The sequence below is a fragment of the Bacillus rossius genome, chromosome 1, assembly GCF_032445375.1.
Source record: "Bacillus rossius redtenbacheri isolate Brsri chromosome 1, Brsri_v3, whole genome shotgun sequence".
NCBI lineage: Eukaryota > Metazoa > Arthropoda > Insecta > Phasmatodea > Bacillidae > Bacillus > Bacillus rossius.
The window spans coordinates 62033925-62058177 of record NC_086330.1 but is presented as its reverse complement, the minus strand read 5'-3'; the positions used below and the strand labels follow the sequence as shown (position 1 = coordinate 62058177).

The 24253-nt window shown below is 38.2% G+C and overlaps 1 protein-coding gene across 1 annotated transcript in view; it reads left to right on the top strand.

Annotated features, from left to right (window-relative positions):
• LOC134536716 (RNA-binding protein MEX3B) overlaps positions 1–17880 on the top strand; it is a 62461-nt gene extending 44581 nt beyond the window's left edge. Inside the window, exon 2 of the mRNA XM_063376596.1 lies at positions 9080–17880. Coding sequence (XP_063232666.1) covers positions 9080–10161 — 1082 coding nt within the window. The 3' untranslated portion in view covers positions 10162–17880. The remainder of the gene's footprint in view (positions 1–9079) is intronic.
• Positions 17881–24253: the final 6373 nt, after the last annotated feature.

Genomic DNA, 24253 nt, shown 5'->3' with positions numbered 1-24253 from the left:
ACTCGCCTCGCTAAACGACCTGAGTTTTTACACGTAAATTTGAAAATTTTATAGTGGACGTTGTCGGAGTCGGGTTTTTCTCGGTTGTCTCTTCCTCTCTCCATCTCTCTCTAATCACACCAGTGTCATGGTCAATTTTTTATATTTAATAAATTTCAGCGAAATTTTTTGGTTTATATTTGTGTGTTGGGGGTGAATATTTTAAACGGCCGTTGCTTTTATAACAAATTTTTTATTGCATAAGTGCTTTTTGTCTCGGAACTTATTCCACTCGCCGACGTTATTGTTTTCCCAACAATGCTGAAGTGATAAGGGCAGTCGTGCAAATGTGGGCTCGCTGCGAACTTTATTTCCGGTAGTGATGAAGTGTCGGGTCTGATAACTTGGCGGTCGGAACCTACTCGCGCGACTAGTTTGTCCGTCGCTCTGTAGAGTTCCCCACTCAAGGCTTGGAACTGGCGCGCAGGCATTCACGTCGTGCGTAGGGCACATTGTAACGGCGTAGGAATGAAATATAAAGGCTTCGTGGTCGTCCCTGTGGTGATAGCAAGAATCAGAATTCTGGGAACTCCTGTTTTAGCCTCTTTCGCTTTAACAAAACAATATACTGTTTAGCGTCGAAAAGGATAGCCCAATTAAAGTTTATTAGCTCGTTTTAACACTAGTAGTTAAATTACAATAATAGTCCACACAGAAATCATACCTTCGTAAGTTAACTTTTTTACTTTTCCCACTGCAGCTCAGCTCGGTAGTGGCTACTTTTCGTCTCTTTATCAAGCACCTCAGTCCAACACTACTCCGCACTACTCACTCGTCCGTCGCGCACAAACCCGTACCAGATACTCCGGTTCGCGATGATCCAGTCTTCGCACACGAAGCCCGTCGCTGTCTCCGCTCTCTATGCCTCGCAGGACACCCTATTTGCTTGTACACCTGTGTTCTGGGAAGGTCTCGTAGCCTTCAGTGTCGCGCCATTAGATGGCCACCTAGTTACGCCACTTCACGCGGACGGGGGCTCTGGAAACGCGCCGAACCCTCGGAGAGGTAGAGGTGCCGGATTGCCGTGCTGGTAGGAGAGGATCGGCCGCCACGTGCATTGCGCCCCATCCGTAGTCTGGCTCATCGGCTGTATGGCCGGCCTCTTAGCTAGCCGCGTCGTAACAGAATTTAATAGTTAATTCAAAACCCAGTAAGACACGGCACGGAAAGCTAGGAACATATTATTGAATTAATGTCTTGCACGAAGCCCTGCTCACCGTTTGTTGATCTCAGCAAGGATTCACAGCTTAGTCTTGTTTGTCGAGTCAAAAACATTAACGCATTTGTACAGGAATTGGAGCAGAATTAAAAATATTGTAATATTTTGGGGTATATTCACCCTTAATTTCCTGGATACTGGACTTTAAGTACCTGGGCGCTTGTCACCCCAGATATCGTTCTTGGCAACTGCCAAGACTTTGATGCGGGACGAATGGCTTGCAGCTCGGCTGCAGTAAGGGTGAGTTTGGCCACCCCTACCGTCCTGCAGCTAGCGACATATCGATTGGATGTAGTTCCCCTCCCAGGGGTGGCCACAACTGCGCTAGTAGGGTGCATTTATGTACATTTTTTTAAAACATTAAAACGTAATCGTTATTAGCAGACATCGTGACTTCATGCAGCACAGAAGATCCACTTAATTTTTGTTGAGATACAGTGTGGTTCTTAGGACATGTCGAGTTACAATTGCTCGTTCCAAGAAAAGTAGATCGATGTGTGCTTGTGACTGAAGCCAGTACCACTGCCTACAATGTATTAATCCTGAAGATGCTTTACATGTGTATTAGACTATCTTATTTATAGTTGCAAGTATTTTCGCATGACGTATTAGAGAGCTTGTAACTAAATATAGTCATAGTTTGACTAGAAATTTTGTGTATCATTAGCTTGGTAATGCATACAATGTTGTGTAGTCGCGCTTAGAAATATATCTCAGTGTTGGGATTAGCAAAATTTTGAATTTGCTTTAGTTTTTTTTTTCAATCCAGGATGGTTATAATCCCGTAAGTGGGATACTGAGTGAAGCTATGTTTATCCACCTGATTGTCTACGCCATGTTTGCGTTACACCCAAAAATTTGACTGAGGACTTATTTAATAGAAGTCTACTTAACACAGGTCTTAATTCGTACACACTAAGCATTAGGCGTGACGTGGCATGGCGTGTGTCCGCAACACGGCGGTGCGGGGTGGAAAGCGACAGACAGCACGCTGTCCCCTGACGGTGCTCAACACGCGAGTGCTGCGGCTGAACACGGGGCAGGCACGCGTCCCTGGCACGGGGTCCGGGGGTGAGTCAACGCCACGACGCGTCGAGTCGATACCCGCGGGGCGGTCGCGTCGAGGGTTCCCCCCTGCGTCGGCGGCGAGATGTGCGCCGCAGTGCGCAGGATACGTAAACCCCTGTTTTCTCAAGTCCGACACGAACTTTCCCTAATTTCACGCTTCTACGAAGCAACATTTCAATAAAGTGAGCGAGTAACGAGCATGTTCATGTTGCAAATACACTTATAAAACGTTTGACACGAATTAAATGTAGAATTTTTTAAAATATTGTCAAGTGTGGTATATAAATGTTACATTCCTTGACGCGAATCACACGTACTTTGCGCACCCGTCACTAGTATTTAGTCAACATCTGCTTATATCATGCTTAATTTTTAATATTCAACTCTTTGATGTAATTGCAGAAAAGTGGTTAAGTGTAAGAAAAGGCGTACCGCCTTAACTTCGCCACCAATAAAGACGATAAATAAATAAATAAATAAATAGTATTTGCTGCCGGAGCAGCTACGTAGACAATCGAATCACATGATTTGTAGAAATAAATTTTAAAATATATAATGGAAACGGCTCCGATAAAAGTGAAAAAGACACGAAAAAAATACGAAACCAAGGCTTTGGACCTGATTTTCAAGATTTTTTTTTTATTAAAACTCTCTTGTTGAAATAAATTTTGGTTCGCGCCGTCCGCCACAGATAGCAACACAGTGGATGTTAAAACTTTTCCTTTCACTGACTTAAGTCGCATTCAATAAATAACTACCACCAAATGCCATTTACGGAGAAGTAAAATGCGGTGACTATTGAAGTTAGCCAGGGTTCTTGCTGCTAGGGAAAATCTGGAAACGGGGAAAACTCAGGGAATTGAAAAAGGAGTCTCATAAACCTAGAAAAAAAAACTGGAAAATGTGATAAAAGATTATTCACGAGCGCACCACTGTCATGATCGTACTACCACGACCCCTTGTTTATGTTGACTTTCAGTTGTTGGTGCGGCTACAAGATACTTTGTCTAAAAATATTCATGTTTCACTGAAACCCCAATTGTTATCTCAATGTAATAACTACCAACCAATGAATCAACTGGATTTAGTGATTTAAAGGATGATTAAATGCTTACAGCCATTCATCTGGTAACAATGCATAATTTTAAATATTTGAAAAAATAAGGTATTATTACAGACTTTGAGCATTGGTTGCACAGCAATGACGACGATAACATTGCAAACTGCGTATGAGGAAAATATGAGGGAATTATTTTGTTTGTCTGACAAGTTAAATGTGGTCAGGTATGTTACCTTGAAAAATTATCGAGACATGGAAATAAAAAAAGTTTGTTTGGACAGGGTAAACTCAGATCCACGGAGATTTTAATGCATTTCCGAGCCGCGGAAACCTTGAAGTGTTCTCATGTATGGTCCTATTTTATGTGTAATTCACTCAACCGTATGGTTGTGTATAAAATAATGTTAGTGCGTAGTTGGAGAATAATCGGGACTGAAGATACCATGGTTCAGTCTCTTGGCTATTATAGTTAGCGTAAATTATATTGTGATGACAATGACTTGAGTTCGAATATAATTAATGAATCATTGCCTATATGTCGTATACGTATGCATACGTTGCGCATATCCTGTTATTAATTTACTCACAAGCGAGCATCGCTGTCGGCTGTGCGAGTGTTCTGTCGCGGGGGTTGCACTCCCGCGGCCGCGGAAGCAGGGGTGTCGACGTGACGGGAACCGGACGACGGAAGTGCCTGTGTTTCCGCGCGGGGGCAGGCCCACAGTCGCTCCACAGCTGTCTGCCGGGCGAGCTCCCGCATCTGCCGGATATCATAATTGGAGTGGTGTTCCCATATGTTGTGGCTGGGCAGGGGTTGGGAGAGAGGGATAGACTCGACGCCCTTCGTTGACCTTCGTGTGTCTGCTTCCCGGCTGTTTCCCCGATAACCCGACTTCTGCCTGCATCAGGGATGATTGTGTCTATCGTGGTACGGAGCATATACACGATCTAACAGCAATCCTGTATTAAAACAGCAAAATTTGCTTTTTTATCGTTCATTTTTTTTTAAATTCCCGCGTAGGTAGTCACGTACAGTGGGCACATTATATCTAGAAGCCTGAGTGACCGTTACGGCCAGAGCAAGCAGGCTCTTGGAGGGGGTTAACATTGACTGCGCATGCGTAGAGTGCTAGTAACAATAATTTAAGGTGTCTTGGAATTACAACTGGGAACGCAAGAAAGTCGTTCGGTGTTATGGGGCCCCGCCTAGTCGGGTGTATCTGTGTAGTGAGGCGGGATAAGTGCGACACACTTGGTGCTTCCCGCGCGGTATCACCTATAAGCGCAAGTCTCTGAACTGGCGCGCAGTCTTCTCGTTGTGCATAGGATAACTGAAATTTGAACGGAAACCATAGCTGCTGGGAAATGAAGATAATGGGCCATACGCTGTCCAGTTAACTTGAGTTAACGTTAGAAACAAATCCTTCATAGATGTACACAATTAGAACACATTCCCACACGTGTTATTCAAATATTGAGATGTTACCGTTTGGTTTTTATTCAAATAATTGTAATTTGTATACCATTTAGTTATATGGTTGACTTGTTACAGGTTTAGAATTTAATAAATATGCATGCATTTTCTGAACTGAACTATATGGATGTTAGCTTTTTTCTTTGCCAATAATTTAGTACAGAGCAGTTAATAAAAAAAAACCGCTAATGTGAACTGGTGTTTAGGTTTAGTACTAGAGGACGAGAGGAAAGCCAACCCATTTTTCTTAAAGATAAAAGTACGGCGTAAGCCATTTACCTACTAGTAAACTGTTTATTCCCTGTTAGGATTTTGTTCGTATCTTTTCTTAGGTTGCAATTAATATATATTTTTCATTGCGAGACGCGCCAACTACAGAGTACCCGCAGAAAGGAAAAATATGGGAAATTGAAAACTCACTGTTGAGAATGTTTTTTTCCTCAAAACTTGGAAAACTCGGGCACTTTGTCAATACCCTGCAGTACAACACATTACACTATCAGTAATTTTTCATACTGCGCGTGTCATGTCTTACAACAGCATGTATTTTTTTAAATAATAAATCCACGTTTTGTTAGTAATCCGTATCTTATTTTTTGCTGACACTAAACGCAAGGGATACAAGAAATTACCAGTTTGAAGCGGAATCAAGTTTACAAGTTCTTTAGCCTGATTGCAATCTATACCTGGTAAAATGTGTTGTTTCAGAGTTTGATAAAACAATTTTATTCGTTATATTTTGTTTACAAGACTGGCAGTGTTGATTACGTAGGGTTGATGGAAATAACAGTGTAAACGGTATATTGTGCAGGAAAATCTATAAATGTACTATCTTGATCCTCATTTTTGATGAATTACAAAAAACGCTGATACATCTGACTTCTATGTATAATTTCCATATTTCTAATTTCAAAAATTACGTAACTTCCATTCATACTTTTATCTATTTAATACACTTGGGCATGAATTTAAAAAATATATATTTTCGTAGTGCTCGCCTAAGTTATACAAGGAACTCTATGCCAAATTTAATGCTTCTTGACGTACCGGTTTAAGCTGTGCATTGTCTGTGTCAGCCAGTATTAGTTTTAAGTAGATGTTTGTCAAAATGTTTTGTTGGTAAAATATGTATTTGTATCTTACTCTTGTCAGATACACCTACGAGACAGGGGAACATGTAAATAATGAAGTCGTCCGTGGGAACCCTGTTCGCACGCTCATATGTGCTTATTCTTCATTATGGCAAGGGGAGGGGCGACGCAGTCTTAACTACCCAAGCCTGTCGCGCGGCATCTTGTATTCTCGCGATTACAAAGCTGTTAGTTTTTTTTTTTGGAAATCGGTGATTTGTGCAGTATTCATCAGCAACCTAACAACCAAAAACTTTTTTTAACTTTTCGAAAGAAAATGTTGGCTACCTTGAATTTATTTTCGGTCGTAGTTGCTGGGTATATTCACCATGAATGTTTCGTATGATCTGTTTTCCCACATGGAACAACCAAAACTCTTATGTTAAAGTGGTTTATCTTTTGATTCGAAACTTAAAATCTGCATAGCCGCAAAGCATAAGTGTTGAAAAAAATAACCGCAGTTTCAAATTGCAAAAAATACACACGAGCACACGCCTCAACACGTCCACATTACAGCCATGCTTATTTCATTGCTACCAAGATAAAATCAACGTCAAATTTTTTTCGAAGTATAAAGTTGCAATTATACTCGGTATAACACTCCGTTAATACATCATTCCATAAATTATAAACTAATATTTAAAATTACTATTTAAAGTTATGTTTAAGAAATTGGTTTCTTTATATTTAAAACTTGTTTCACAATCGTACAAATCTTTTAGTGGCTCTATTCCGCCTATGCAGTTACGCCTCCCTGCCGCGATTCAACGCAGAAGGGTGATTCGTGTCGTGAAATGATGTTCAGGGGGCTATAAAACTTCTGAAATTAAAACAAAAAAAATTGCTAGATTTTAAAAGCACTTTTATTTTGGGTGATGCATGGTGAACTGTTAAAACACATGGAATCGCAAGCTACAAAGGACGTGCTGCATATTGATAGTGTAACTGTCCAAACCCCTTCTTTTTGATGTACTTAGTTTTTTAATTTTTTTTTAAGCTACCTCCCGAAATAAATTCCTGTCCCCGCCACTGAAGCCTGCAACGCCACGCGCCGCGCCGTTTGCCCACCCCTGCGGCACGGCCGCCGCCGCCCTACCCTCCCCCTCTTTGTAGTGTCGCACCCTTCCCCATTCTCCGACCGGCGCGCTTCGTCGCTGCCAGTGGTCGATACCAGAACCAGCCCCGGTTGCTCTGCTCCAGCCGGCGCTCGTAGGCGCCAGCCCGGCACGAGCCCACGTGACCAGGTTATGCGCCCGACTGCTCGGCGTTGTCTGGACAACACCAGCAGGGGTACTGCAGGCCTAGAAAACCTGTCAAACCGGGAAAATATATCTTCTGATAACAAGTGAGACACACACGGAATATAACGCTTTTGCCGACTACTGGAAACCTTGAAAACAAATTTGGTTGGTTGCTGCCGCTGACCAAAGTTGATCCTCTTCCATTGAGGTCGTCACACTGTCGAACTTTTAGTTTACAAAATCGCACACGCAATTAATAACGCTTAAAAATTGGAATTGTAACGAGCCACCCGGCAAAAGCGTCGCTTGTTCGCGGGACACGGCACCAACTGGTGGCTGGTTTGCAGAAATGCATGTCGAAGTAGCTGATTAAGGAAGCCTTTATCTTTCTGCTAGTTTACAGGACTACCTCGCTTCTCCAAAGACCGTGTTTCCTCTTAAGACAGCAGTTTGGAACAAAATCTCTATTGCAGCGCGCTCTTGCGCTGATAGTCATGTTTTCATAATTATGGACACGAAAGCTGTAAAAACCTATTAAATGGCATGGCTTTTAAAAACATTACATTTACCGTAAATATCTTGCGCGCGTTTTTATTTACACCAGTTGTTATTATTAACAATAAAACTTTTAACTGATCTTTTTGATGGTCAGTTTCCAAGGAAATGCCACTGAGAAAAAAAAAGATCGTTACTTAAACAAGAAGAGTTCGTCTCTTAATTCGATGGCGCACTCAGACCTGATTAACAGAAATAATCTGATCACAATAAACCTGCGAGTTATTTTTTTGTGTGGTTTTACTTGAAACGCACAATTGCTGGTGAATATGTATTTTATTCGGCCCACTAGAAATAGTCTTAATCATTAAAAATGCTTATCTCCTGATACATAGTTCGATGCTTTAAAATATGCAACAAAAACTTAGTCCAAAAATTTTAATTTGAAGTACGTATGGTATATGGCAACAGCGCATGCAGAAAGACCGTCCTAACGGCAGTCGGCATGTGTTGGCGAGATCAATCGCCCATTTACTTCCACATTACAATGTGGAAATTGACTCGTACCGCACGGATTAGCTCGGCAATGCTCATCTCTTCCGTTTACGTTACTTCCGTGCGACCATGAGTAGAGTTGCCCGCGGTGGTACCCATGTTTGTTTTAAATACGTTAATTTCAAGTACATTTAAGTTTCCGTGCGTCGTAAGAGACAGACGGATAGTGAATCGAAAATATCCTGCAGGTCTGGATCGATAAGTTTATTATCATTTATTTTTTTTACGTTTTCGCGTCATTGTGGGTCTTGGGAGATTTTTTTCTGTGGGCATGTCCACCACATATGGCGAGTGGAGACGGGAAGGAACTCTTCCACAAGTTGTTGGTTCTGACCGGCTGGGGTTCGAGCTCGCCACCCGGGAGCCAGCTGCTCGGACCCTCGCTGGAGAATGGCGGGCTCGAGGGCGGCGTCGGAGGAGCGGCGGGAACAGCGACCCGGCGCTTTGGCGTCGCTAATTTTACATCGCCGGCCCCTCCGCTCGGCGGCGACAGGAATAGCCGGATGTCGCGCTGTCGGCGTGGCGGCTTCCCCCTGCGCCGCGGCCAGGCGCGCGTCACCCGTGTCGCAGCCTGTTACCAGGGGCTCCTCACCTTGCGTGTACTGTGATGTGATACGAGACGTACTCCTTACCACTCCTCGCTCTACGTTTGCTTACACTTTTACTCTTAACCCTACCGCGATTGAGATGACCTTAGTTTTTCCTATGCTGTGGTAGCGAGGGTAATCTGTTAATGAAACCATTAGGGCTTTGTAAAGTTGGGTTTCTAGCAGGCATGAGAGCGTGTGTTTGTTTCAGGCTGCAAGATCAAGGCCCTGCGAGCCAAGACCAACACGTACATCAAGACGCCCGTACGAGGGGAGGAGCCCGTGTTCGTGGTGACGGGCCGCAAGGAGGACGTGGCCAAGGCCAAGAGGGAGATCCTGTCAGCCGCCGAGCACTTCTCTCAGATCCGCGCCTCCCGCAAGAACAACCTGGGGGGCGGCGGCGTGGGCGGCGGGCCGGGCAACCCCCCCGGGCCGCCGGCCAACCTGCCGGGCCAGGTGACCATCCAGGTGCGCGTGCCTTACCGCGTCGTGGGGCTCGTGGTCGGCCCTAAGGGCGCCACCATCAAGCGCATCCAGCAGCAGACACACACCTACATCGTGACGCCGTCGCGCGACAAGGAGCCGGTGTTCGAGGTGACGGGCATGCCCGAGAGCGTGGAGGCGGCCAAGCACGAGATAGAGGCGCACATCGCCATGCGCACCGGCGTCGCCCCGGCCACGCAGTCCGGCGGGGGTGTTCTCTCGGCGGGCGGCGGCTTCGCGGGCGCCGGCGGCATCATGGAGGAGCCCGAGATCCTGGCGTCCTTGTGCAAGTCTGGCTTCAGCTCGCTCTTCAGCTACCTGGACGGCTCCGCGCAGGGCTCGGCGGCGGACCTGCTCGCCGGGTACCCGCCGGCGCCGTCGTCCGTCACCTCGGGCGTGTTCTCAGGCTCTAGCAGCTCTTCGTCGAGCTCCAGCAGCGGCTCGGCGGGCCACGTGGACATCATGTCCATCTGGTCGGGCAGCCTGGACCAGGACGACGGGCTCGGCGACTCGTCGCCCACCTTCGACGCCGCGGCCGCCGCTGCAACGGCCTCGTCGGCCATCTGGTCGTTCCCCGGGGCGGGCCGACCCTCGCCCGCCGGCTCTGCCTCGCCCGCGGACTCGCTGTGCCTGGCCGCGCGGCGCGACTGCACCGTGTGCGGCGAGAGGGAGGTGGACGCGGCGCTGGTGCCCTGCGGCCACAACCTGTTCTGTCTGGAGTGCGCCAGCCGCCTGTGCGGCGACGCCCAGCCGGCGAGCTGCCCCGTGTGCCAGCTGCCCGCCGTGCAGGCCATCCGCATCTTCTCCTAAGTCACCTCGAGACTGAACCAGCACTGCGTGCCACGATAGTAATAATGTTTTATACAACGAAAACATTAACAGTAGATGTTAACCAGGACCTCATGTTTTCTCTCTCCTCTCTTCTTCGGTCAGCATTTCTAGGTGTACGGTTGTGTCATCTTATGTTCATCGGCCGCATTTCATTTTCGCCGTTCGTTGGCGGCCTGGTCTTTTGACGCTCGTGGCACGGCGTGCTATGGAAACATCGTGATTGTATTGATTAGTCTGGAGTTCACCACACATTTTAAGAGTATTAATGATGAAAATATTTTAATGAGATTCAAAGTTTTGTATTGTACCTTGTATGTGTGTGAGTTGTGTACTCTAGTTCCCTCGGGATGCTGAGCTGAGTTAACTGTCAAAGATGACTAGAATTCTCTTTCACGAGATTCTTTTTATTTTGCTCGTAAGTTTTTGTATGGTGGTTATTCCAATGCAAGTGTAGGTGATTCTCATTATTTAAGTGGTATAAAGTAATATAATATAAAGTATATCTCGAGTATCGGCTCTCGCCCGGGCAGGGATCAAGTCCAGACACTAGCACCGGCTGTGATTCTCAAAACTGCCAATGGCGCGCTAGCGGCGCGGTCTCCAATTTTAACAGTGGTTGTCTGAACTACATACTATCCAAAGTTTGGGAAGAGTTATTATTATTATTGCTATTATTAAACTTGTGTATAGTATTTATGTCCCTAACTTAAAAGCTGTTGTTGCATAGAGAGAAAATCTAATATTTAGTCATATTATTATTGTTGATACAAACACATATCCTGTTGGTCTCTGTTGTTGTATGTTTATATTCTCTTTGTTCATGTGATGTAGCCATAAGTTAGTGGAAATGGTTATGTAAGAAATATTTTTTAAGCTATTGAATTAATGAAGAGTATACTTAATTTTTTTTCTGAACTCAAAGTGATTCTTTTGAAAGGTAAAAATTCTGTTTATGTTTGATGTATTTTGTGTAATTTTACAAAATCCAATGCTGAAGACATTTTATCTTGGTTGAATTGTGAAAATAGTTAATTTTTGTGTAAGTATCTTGTGTTGCAAGTGTTTTTGATATTTAATTGAAAGTGTTTATTTTTCTATTGCGAGTACTTTCTTAATGTGTAAGTGAAAATTGCCATCCTTGCTCCCTGCTCGGGTGAGAAGCTTCGTGCCTCTCACAAAAGGTTCAGTATTTGTTTTTTAATATTAATGTTTGAAATATAAAAGAGTATTGTATATTATTTTTTGTATGTAATATGTAGGTGTACCAATGTTTAAATATAAAAGAATTGAGAGTTTATCATTCAATAGACACATGATAAAAGTTCAAGTGTAATGTAGTTGGTGTGTAAAAGTTATTTATTTAATTTGATTTCTATGTATCTTAAAAGAATATTTTTATTTTTTTACAATTTCATAAAGATTGACAGTATCCAAGTAAATGTGAGAAAAAAAAATAGTTGGCGCTGATGGCAACTTATGGAATATGACTTATGATTAACTGTTATCACAACATGATAGCCTATGTTTGGCAAACATTGAAGTTTGTGGAAGCAATAAATATTAAAATTTTCACGGTTTCCATAATATGCAATCAGCGCCATTAAATTGCTTAGCATAATGACACTTTTTGCATTTTTCTAGATAAATTTTTAACTCTTAAATAATTGCAATTGTATACTGTGGCAAAGTCTCCCCTCCCCCCTCAAAACTGAGTTAGCACAATTATGATAAAAGAGAGATATATTTCAGATTTGTAGTTTAGTGTTTTTCTATTTTATTATGATCCTATATATATATTATGGTACTATATATTATATATATGATATAGCTCTCAGAGTGACACAGAGAAGTTATTTTTTATGTTAAGTCTGCTCAAAATAACAGTTGGACAGGAATGGTGTAAAAACTTTAGTTTGGGACTGGACCGGCATGTGTATGGTATGCTTTATTTGTCTTCCGAAAGGATTGTCTCCAAGGGGCTGCCTTGTCAGAGCCGCCAGCAGCAACATAGTTTTGGAGACGTGCACATTCAACCATTTTTGTTTTCTTATAAATAATCTCAAAAATTTAATTTAAAAAAGTGTTAGCTGTAGTAAATTCTTGATGCTAAAAAAGTCTGATATCAAATAGTCTGTTCTGCTGTCTAGGAATAAAAATATAATAATGCGACTAGTTTAATGCAATAAATACAACAATGTTTTAGATATTAAAAAAAATTCTGTAGGGAAGATTGTTGCATCACAAGGAAAATATTTTTGGGCAATCACTACTGTGAATTACTTAATTTTAGTTTACTTTGACTCATTCAGATGGTAGTGTGAAGAGAAACTGACACAGTTTGCACGGCCGAACGAGTGCTCCCTGATAGTGCGCAGGTGTGAAGACGTAAGCTGTGAAATGTCTACAGGCAACTAGCTCTCGACTGAAGTGTGCACGCGTGTCACCAAATAATAACGATGTTATCTGACAATGTAACAGGTCCAGGCCTAAGTATGTATTATAATGTATTTAACATATAAAATGTTTAACTAGTGTTTTTGATCTTGTCAAGAAATAATAGAATAATAAAATCTTTTATTTATTCTAAAACTTATTAAAACAATAAAAAAAACCTGATATCTTTTGTTGGCTGGTTAATTGAGGGTTTATGGTGACCATTCTGGGCAATTTCAGAAAACTTACCTGGAAGTTCAGCAAGTGTAAATCAGAGGTGCAGTGAATAGATTGAAAATATGGCTGCTTTTTGTTTATCACACTTTTGCCTTTTTGACAATTATGGAAGGATGATGTGCATCCAGAAAATGGATTCGCTGAACTCTGAAAGCAATAATAAAAATTATTTAATGTATTTTAGTATTGCTGGGATTGCATCAGCCTGGTCCTATAAGCATTTATTAGAAAGAGCACACGAACCCATTAAAACTTGGCTCACATATTGTATAATATATTATGAACAAATACTTCTATTGATATGTTGGTTGATGTGTGTACACGTTTGGATGAATACAAAGTGCTTGTGTGTGTAATTTAGCTTAGGTCTTGCATTTTGAATAAAGAATAAGCTCAGGCAAAGTAACTTATTAACTAACCAAGATTTCAAAAGTATTTGTTGCACATTTAAGCATTTGAAAAGTTTTGAATTTAATGCTGTTATTTAATGTTTAAGAAATTCTAAATGGATAAACCACTGTGAAGTCTCATTTGCCACACTCATCATTCCCATATGGTTTGAACGCACAAACTGCAAAAAAGAAAGTAAGATAATTTGGCAGAACTAATTTGCAATGTAAAAATTGAACATTTGCTGGGATTAAGGTGAAAGCATTGCTTTAGTCCTCGCAGATTTTTATACCTTTTAGGATAACTCTGTGAAAATAGTTCCATTTTAAAGGGAGATCAGAAGCTGTTATCTTTTCAAGCATGATTTACACATTCTTTTAAGTAGTATAAGGGAATGTTTAATCAAAATTTAATTTTGTAAATAGTTTACCTTAATTTGTATGCACATAAATATTTTATTTTGGTTTTACTTTTTATTATCTTGCATCCCTGCATACTTTACGAAAAAAATAAACATGTAGACACTATTTTTTTTAGTTTAAGAATTCAATTTTGAGCATTTTGCTGCTACCTATATTCAATTACTTTTTTTATTGGACCCTTTTATGACAATGTGAACAATAATACGCTTTAATTTATGTTGTACCAGTAGGGTGTGATTGGAAATTTATGGTCCTATCTTAATTTAAGTTGGTTTTGTATATATGTATTGTACCTTTCTTTTGATGGCAGCCTTGTTGACTTGTGTGGTGTATGTTTTTATTCTGACATGCTGACAAAGTGTCTTTATTTTACGTAAGTCTTGTGGGGTGGTATTTCATTATTATGTAGCAAGTTTTTTTTCACGTATAATTATTTAAAAAAAATATATCATGACTTGTTTCCATGATTTATTTTAGAAATTAATTATTGAACTTAATTTTTTTTATATTTGTTAAAATTCAAAAGGTTATTGAATATGAGGCAGCTTTTCAGATAGTAAATTAGTAAATTTAGTTTCACTTGGAGGTGATATAGTAGTCTTAATGTAGGCTCCTCAAACTCCATTGCCACATCATAAAAGTGAAAGTGTTTTAATGACCTAGTACATTTGTATAAAGCTTGTAAAGTTTATTTGTTAGAATAAAAATTCAGATAAAACAATTTTTGTACAGAAGTGAGTTGGAGAATGAGCATAGTGTAATAGCAGTAATTTTATTGCTACAGCCCTCCACATGGTGTTTTATGTTGGACTGTGAATCATTGGTTATTTTGTAGTTGGTACCTAACTTGTGTTACTTTGATGTTGTATGTAATGTTAATTCAATACTTTATACAATTATATATACAAAAGTTCTTATATTAAAATGTATATGATTTTATTTTTATACTTTATCTGCTTGATTTAGTAAACTTGAAAGTATTTTACTCTTAACACTGTCAGGAATAAAAACACACACACATACCCCATATCAATGCTTTTCTGTGATTTGAAAGACTGATTATGTGTTATTTTGTTTGAACAAAAAGGCATTAAAACTATTTTAAGCTTTGAATATCCATACATGTATAGACATTCTGCAATATTTATTTTTTATGTTTTAATGGTTGATGCATGCTAAAACCAGATACGCAAAACTCTCGCCAGTCTGGAATAAACTTGACGGTGTGCTTGTTAGCCATTATGTTAATCCTTGGTCATCTTGTTTGGTTGATTTGGGTGCAGTGCTAACAAGACTGTTGGGTTTTAATGACCATGTATTCCTGGCAAATTATTCTTATACAAGAGTTACTATCATAACACCACAATGAGCTTTGTAGTATATTACAACATATGCATAAAACCATCTCCCGATTATAAAATCATTATTTTGTCTTACTGGATGTTTGAAAAATTCATTTATTCAGGTATCGTACAAAATGCCATTTGTTCGGCGATATGTCACACAATTCAATACAGGCAAGCTATCTAGACAAACATTTGTCATTTTAATATTAAAATGGTGCATCTAAGAGTAATATGGATATTGGGTGTGTGTTGTATGTGAATGTTTGTCGAAGTGGAATGTCATTTTCATTCATGTGTAACATATATATTTTATGCAATAAATAATGATAAATAATTTAAAATTGTGGACTAGAGGCCATGCGACTGAACCATTGCCTATTTTCCATTTTGTCTCGTTTTTCTACTTAGTGATTATGATAAAGTAAATATGCTGAACTAGTTGGAATTGTAATAAAAATCCTTGTGTAACCTGTTTAAAATGGTATGAGCTGGAAAAGTAGACCAGGTTATGGCTTTTGTGTGGTCCTTGAAATGTGACGTTATATGCTGCTTGTCCAATTTTGAATAATAGCTAATAAGTAAGATTTAAAAACTAATAGGACTGAACAAATTTTTGTAGTCACAATTTTTGGGAATTGTTTTTTTAAGATTAACACATTTATATAGAATGCAAAAAATAAATAGGTGTGGGATTTTTCAACTTCAAAAAACATACTACAGATTGTCATGTAGACTAGTAAGCAGGTATATTTTTTCACATGATAGAATGTAAGCATTGCTAACAGCAAATGCCATATTTTTTAATTAAAAAAATAAAAAAATAAATTTGGTGCCAAAAGTTTGTTTTTCCAGAATTCAGGGTGAATGGTTGAAACAATCCCATACCTACAAAATTGTTGTCCTTGCATATTGGAAAAATAAATAAATACCAAATGTTTGTTTGCATGGCAAAGGTGTTAGGTGTGTTTTGAAGACAATTGTGTAGTTGTGGGATGCTCTCACCCGGTGAACACTACTGCAGTAGCATGGTACATGCATTCAGCATGGGCAGCATGAAGCACGCCACAGTGCAACATGAGATGTTCTGCAGTGGTGCAAGGTGGGAGAATCCCACTCGTGGAACTTTACAAGGTCTGGCTATCTTAGTGCTGTAACCACCCGGGTTCTTGATTCACCTTTTTAATTTTAGTCTGCTTTTATAACTTGTCTTAGAATGTCTTTGTGTGTTTATATTCAAGATCTTGTGATTGTTTTACTAATAAGTGGGAACTTTATATTGATGTTTTGGGTTTGATGTTGAGTTAGTGATAGTTACTTTAATCTCAAATTAAAAACATTTTGGATCCTTCATTACACTATGAATACTTAAAATTTTTCCAGGGTGTACAGCAACTTTGTTAAAATTTTATTTATCTCTGACTATAAGGTACGGAGCAGGGCAGTTTTGTATGACCCCCTTTTCTTAACTGTTGACCCAATTGATCAGCTGTAGTGGTGTGCTGTCTCATACTAGGCTGCACCTTGCAGATATGTTCATTTACAGGCAGCTCAAAAACCCTAGTCATACACAAGTTAGGCAAAATTTAGTTCCTTAGACTTCCATGTTTTAAAACTCTTGTTAATTTAAAAGTTTCTTCTTAAAATAGCAAGTTTTTTTTGCTGTGCAGCTTTTGTGGATCTTTGCGTGCAAACATGTCTATTTAGCTAAAAACATGCTCGTATTTACTGTGAAAGCTGCAAAATGGCTTGTAAGTCCCAGCAGGCAGTTTCTTAATAGTATTCAGACTTCTTCAAATGGAAAATCAGCAGTAAAGATAAAAGCATTTTAGTTTTTCGGTGTGATGAAAGTCTTATCGTAAGCACAGAGTAATCCTGCAAATTAATGTTATAATAGTTGCTGTTACTTTCATCAAGCCAGTGAAATTCTTTTGTGCTGAATTAGTGAAGCGTAGCATGGATACAATTCAAAACACTCAAATTTGGAAGATAAGTTGCATTCCTAATTCTACAGTTTTCAGTTTTGACTGCTGCCCCCCTATCCATGGGTTACAAAAACTGAGATAATGGAAAAAAAAATTCACCAGTACTTAAAATTATAAAGTACACAACTTATTGAAATCAAAACCCCTGATAATTGTGTGCCCTATTTCAATATGAACTATAGGAAGAGGCATGGAAATGCCAGCACATAGCCAGATCTTGGAGGTTAAGCTAGACATTCTTTAGAATTTGTTGGATGGTTACTTGAGTGGTCATTTTAAAGTGTTTATGGTATCAGTAACGTAATACATATATTTACATTCATTTACATGTATAGAGTATTAACTAATCTTGGAATATATGCATATATCTATTTAAATTATGATGGAACATGAAGTTATTTGTCTGCATTCCCATTCCCTTGTATGCTCAGTAATATTTATATATCTAGTTACGTAAGATGGTTCATTTTGGAGAATCTTAAACTCAAATCCAGCTCTTGTCAGGGTTGTGTGTGTGTTTCAAAAAAAAATATTTTGCAAAAACTTTAAATACGTATTTAATTATTAAAAAAATGTTAATTATTTAAGAGAACTTTTTTCCAAGCATGTGTTTGTACCCAAAGAAAATATACTCAGCCTAAATACCTATAGATAGTTCCATGCAAAATTCTTCGTATATATTTTTATTATACATGTTTTACTGTGCATAAGATAATCTCAACAAGATAATGTATTTTCAAGTTCAACGTATTACCTCCTTTTTGGGTGAAAGAGTACTTAAAAGAAATCTATGTTAATTTTTCATGTTTGCTGATATTTTATTTTTCAGACTTGGTGAATTACATTCACTTTGATTCTTTAGAAAATAAATTGTATTTGTAAGTAAAATTTCTTTTATTTTTATTTTTATTATATTGGTTTTTGTTGCTGTTAATTATTTGCAGCTTAGATTTGTATTAAGGTATCAAATTATTTTAGTTTTTTTTTGGATGCATGGGCATAAATCTGCTTTCCAAAATACTTGGTCCTGAGAAGCCCTGAAATTTTTTCATGTCAAATTAAGTAATCCACCACTTATTAAAGCCATGTTTAGGAGGTAAGTGGTGACTGTTTTGCATGATCAATACATAAAAAAAAGGCACGTAAAGGGTAAATTAAAACAAAAAAAAAGTGTTTCTAAAAGAGCAACATTGCTACACATGGAAAACAGATTTAGGATTTTTTAGGATACATTAAAATGCACAAGGAATGCTGATCATAAATAAAAGGTCATATTGTAAAAGGTTATAAAATAGTTCATGAGTAGAGGCACTGGAAAATTGTAAAAACTATATAGGCGCGAATAAAAGCGACAATGGTTTACCGATGGATAAACGCTGCAATCCAGTTTTTAGAAGTAATTATTAAAATTTCAAGTAATATTAAAATTTCCAGTAAATTTTAGGTTTACCTAATATTTATAAATAAACCATTTATTATTAACGGCCTAACCTCATACAATAAAGAACATTTTATGCATCTTCCTACTGTATTTGAAGATTACCTAATAAATAGTGATGGCGAACCATGTAAACAATCAACACAATCTATGAATCTTGTAAATAACATGACACAATTTAAATACGCATAGGTTCGTGCGGAGACTTTGTTAACGGCAAACATAACGTAGAACCCAAACAAATGTAAACGATTAGACGTTTATTTTCGTGCATGAATATTTTCACGGGAAAGAAAGTGAAAACATTGAAGCGGCCATATTTGCCAATGCGTGTGTGCGTGCGTGATATAACGAACACAAGCAATCAAATTATTTACTGTTAAATGACAACTAAAATATAAAAATACATTAATTTAAGTTTACAACACACAGCTTATTTTTGGCAACTACAAAAAAAATTACGGAACTCTACTTCAGTAAAATTCGTTAGCACTTCAACGGGGAAAAAAAAGATGGCAGCAATGTAGCTCTATGCTTTTGTTGCTCATTTGCAGTGTTGCCAAATTAGTTGTTTTCCAACTATTTTTGGTTGTTTAATGGTTTAGTTGATAAAATTACGATCTAGTTGCTAGTGGGAAATCTGGTCTTTTTTCATCAAATTTCTAGTTGAAATTTAGTTTTGGATTAATTTTTTTTGGTCAATTTTCAATTTGTATTCATAGCTTGTCAGTTTCTTTTTTGCTTACCTGCACAGAAACTAAACTCTAGTGAGAGAGAGGGGTGATTGCAGGGATAAGACTGGGATTCCCCTTACTATTTGATTTGGAGAGTTTGACTGTCATACTACTGCCAGAGTGCAGACTGCTTTTAGTGCAGCTATGCAATAGATGTGGTTGTTTCGTGTTGCCTGCAGGATTACCATTAGTTTTTTGTTTTAAACTGTGTAGCTATATAGAAGAATGATCTGAAGGATCTCTTGCTCTATTTGTGTCGGCACACTGCGCTATTGCAACGTGATCATTTAGGGGAAATGTGTAAGAACATGTTCAAAGATAGTGATGCTGCTAAACAATTACATATACATCGTACAAAATGCAGTGCAGTTATTAAAAATATGTTGGGACCATATTTTGAAAGTGATCTGAGGAATGATCTTGGTGATGGTGTATTTAGTATTCTTGTAGATGAATCCACTTGCAGTCGCTATAATATATTATAGTATTTCATCAACTTTTATGAAAATGACAACTTGAACAATGTAATGCTGATGGTATTGCTAATGCTATTAAACTGACATTAGCAGAAACAGGCTTGAATTTACAAAAAACTGCAAGGCATTGGCACAGATAATTCTAGCATCATGGTGGGAATAATCAGGCGCGTAGGAACCAGGGGGGGGTGTTTCTGGCGACTGCCCGGCCATAACATTTCATGGCTGGGCAAAGTGATGGTTTTGCCTGGCCATTGAATCAGATGAACAAGAGGCATTGTCTTCATTGCAATGCTAATTGGTTTTGTGGGGTTTTCTTGTCTGTGTATTACTTTATTTGCCGAAGATTTCAATTTAGACAGTCTCCTTGCACAGTTGCAGCTATTGAAGAATCTTCGTGGAAATGTCCCAGACACTTGTGCAGCATTCGCTGAAAAGTTGGGTAAAGAGAGTGAGTGATACGACCCGTGCTTTGCTCGATCAAGTTACTCGACTAATGATACTCATGACCGTGCCTGCTTCAGCCACATCTGTAGAGCGTTTATTTAGTGCACTTCGTCGTTTGAAGACATACTTGCGATCTTCAATGTCACAAAGACGCCTCACTCATTTGACTTTGCTTCATATCCATAGTGATAAAACTGCATCAATAGACATCAAGTCGGTTATGAAAGAATTTGTCTGCTGCAAGGACGATAGAGCGTTTTTGGTAAAGTTTAATTTTTCTGTTGCTACTCACTCATCAAAATATGAAGTCTGGGTGCTGTAATAATTATTTCCTTTACATCAAAATTTGTGATGCCATTTCTAGTAGCTGTGTAGTTGTCAATGAAAAAATATGGATTGTTCATACAAATAATTCTGAGAATATTGAGAATGTTTTAATGTATTGTAAATTAAGTTATGAGAAACATAAAAATGCTATGATAGTAATATGTCGAACGGCTAACTATTCAGAGTTTTGTTATATTGTGATTTGACTTTATCAATTTGAATGTGTTATTTTGTCATATAACTTATAAGATATTTAGATTTTCAGATTTATTAATGGTAATGCAGTTTTTCTGTCACATTTTAAATTAATATTCAGTGGGCACTAGGTACACCATATGCTTGTGTCAATACTTTCTGAATATTGGCATCATCTAAGAATATTTAATTAAAGGTGTGTAACATTAAGAGTTCTTCTGTCCTGATATTCAAATGAAATTACTTAAGAGTGGGCAATGAGTGGGATAATGAAGTCTTTGTTAAATTGTTTACTCAAGGCTCAGCCTCACTTAAATATTTGATTATAGCTTGTTTTGATTATTGCAGTTGTTTGTTAGCACATATTAAGAAAATGTAACTATAGCTATAGATAGTTGCCAAAATATATTATCTCACACTACAAATATTAATCTTAAACCACTGTCATGTAGTTATGATGCAATTAGTCACACATTTTTAATTATAAATACATCTTTGCCTTTTCTACAGCTATAGATAACTTGATATCTAGGGACTAAATTTGAAGGTGCTTGTGATTTATGTACTCTGCAGTGGGAAAATTCAACAAATTGCCTTTAAAGTGAATTCTACGAGGCGAAAACTTAAAAGTGAACACTGTTTTGTGATTTGTTATAAAAAAAGTTAAAATTTCTGCTAGTAGTACATTCTATTTTTATGTACGAAAGATTCTTAAACAGCACCATTTTGCTCCTTAGAATACAATTTTTTTTTCTACCGGGGGAGAGCCCCCTGACACCCCCTTTGTTAAATCCACCACTTATGATACTCTCCTTTGCCCCCCCATTAAATTTTTGCTTCCTACGTGCCTGTAAATAATGGTGTTTATCAGTTACTGAGAAAGGAAATACCACACTTGGTTTTAATTAGGTGTGTGTCTGTCATTCCATTCAGTTAGCAGCATCCGCAGCAATTGCTGAGTGTATGCCAAGAAATTTAGATTTTCTTATTAGAGAAACGTACAATTGATTTTCGAGGTCTTCATCTCGCCAGCTGCTCTACCGCCAGATTTTTGTCACTAAATGATGAACCACTAAAAATTCCTCAAGCTTGTGGACACTAGGTGGTTGTCTATTGAACCTGCAGTTAGCTGAATTACTGATCAATGGTTAGAGCTGAAAACTCATTTCAACATAGTAAGGCATTCTGAGAAGTGTTATACAGCTGAAATGCTATTTGTCATGTATGATGAACTGAATCTGGCATATTTATTGTTTCTGAAACCCATACTTTCGGATCTCCAGAAAGTAAATAAGAAGTTTGAATCCAATAATGTTGATCCATGCAAGCTTTTAGATGACCTTGTCATTTTGATTCAGTCACTAAAAAGTTGTTCTTCCCACCTATTCTGTAGTGAGAAATTTTCTCAGCAGTGATTTTGAAAAACACTACTTAGACCCTAACACACATTTAGGATATTTGTTTGAAAATAAGATAGCGAAATTGAGGTCCACTACTGCCTACTGCTGTAGAGTAAGTAAATGATACAAGGAACAGGTGTGTGACATTTGTCTGCTTTCTAACAACTTCAACAGATTGCTGGATAACACTGATACTGTAAGAAAAGTCTCTTTCAGTTTCCAATGCACTTACAGTATTAAGTCTCTCATTCCTTTACTGGAAATATCACATGTAGTAGCAACTTGATGTACAAAATCGAATCTCGGTGGCATAAACTAACACTTATTGAATGGAAAAAGCACTTCAAATTCCACTAGTTTTTGGGGTGAGGTTCTTAATTATCGAGATGCTAGTGACACAAATCCATTCAAAGAATTAGTGGAGTTCGTGTTGCGATTTGTTCTTGGTATAACGCAGAAGTTGAAAGAATTTTCAGTCAGTTAAACCTTGTTAAAACGGACAAGAAATAAAATGAACACACAAATGGTGAACTCTATTTTGGGAATTTGTTCTGGTTTACATAGGAAAAAACAATGTCACAATTACAAACTTCCTACACACACCGTTAAAAAAAAACAGGAACTATGGACACACACAAATATTCTTCCAAAATGACTACAAGCGATCAACCTGCAGCACACCAACTTCCAGCATGCCATTGACTTCCATCGCTCAACACACTTCCAGTGTACCATCGACTTCATCTTTAGGCGTAACTAGTGAAGAAAATATTGACGAGATTGATTTTCTCCCAACAATCAATTTTTAGGTGAGTTAAATAAAAGCCTTTTGCATTTTTTTCTTATAACATAATTCTAAAATATATTAATTCATATTTGAAGCAATGTTTTTGGTTACTTTGTAAAAATGTGTAAAACTTAATCTAGTTTTTGGTGCAATTTTAGTGGTTTTTGGCCTCGTTTTTTGGTTGGGAGTTAAACTATAATCAGCAAAAACAAAATATATGGTGCTACTATTCACAATAAAAATAAAGTTATTAACCAGTGTTGATGCTGAATGTTTTTTTTTAGCAAATATAATTTGTCACAGATCAAAGAAGCAGCATGACTGAAAAGACTGAAACATGCTCAATTCTGTCTCTTAATTTTTGTTAGTGGCATATGGGTTTGGTAAAGTTATATTTTATTTAAGAACTGTGTGAAAGTGGTTTTTGACACTTATGTTTGTTACTTGAACAACATTGACTTTTTTGCATTGATATTTTAACATCTTAGTTGCAAATTTTTATTTTCAGTGTTAATTGATGTAGGTACTTTATTAAGGGGCAATTTTATATTATATGGACAGCTATACCATCGTGAATAGTGTATATAGAAAATTTTCAAAACAGTTTTGAAAATATGAAATAATCAAATAATGAATAATAGAATCACGTAAGAATTTTCCAGTCTATTAAAATTAAAGCTATGTACATTCTATATGGCAAAATATAAATGCTACGAATAGCCATTATAAATTATATTTTCCAGTGCCTCTATTCATGAGTTAACTGGAACCACTAATTTTTGGTATTTACAACTATGGTTGACATTACCACCTCCCATGCTACCCCTGTTTAGTAATATATTTGGGGTGGCACATCACTTTGTGTGCATGTAGTAAGAAGCTGTAATTACCCAGAAACCCCTCTGATGAAGTGAAGGTATCTATTGTAGATTTAATGCACTTGTCTGTTCATGGGTTAACATATACCATTGGTTATGGTGACACTAACTGCATGGTGTGGCAATACTTATGGTTGGTCACACTTCAAAATTAGGATAAGTGTGACAGAACTTCTCATAGAGTAATGAATATAACTAAGGGAGTAACATCCAAGAAGTCAAAATGTGGCTGATAAACCAATACATTCCCTCTGAACTGTATTAAGGGTAATCATGTGAAGCTTGGATTGGCAGGCCATTGCATCCTTTACCACAATGATAGGTGGGATTAGGTCCTGCCATGTTATTGTCGAATGTTCTGTAGCTTTTATGTTTAGGCTAGACACAGCAAAGGACTTGGATTTTGTTTAGGACTGGTTTAATAGTTCATGAATATACCACTGGAATTCCCATTTGAAAGCATGGAATGATATGTATGCTTTCTCATTTGAGAAATTTGGACAAGTAACTAAACATTGAAATAAATTCAAGATGAAAGCCTTGCAACTTAAGCTGGGCACAGCTGAAGAAGAAAGAACC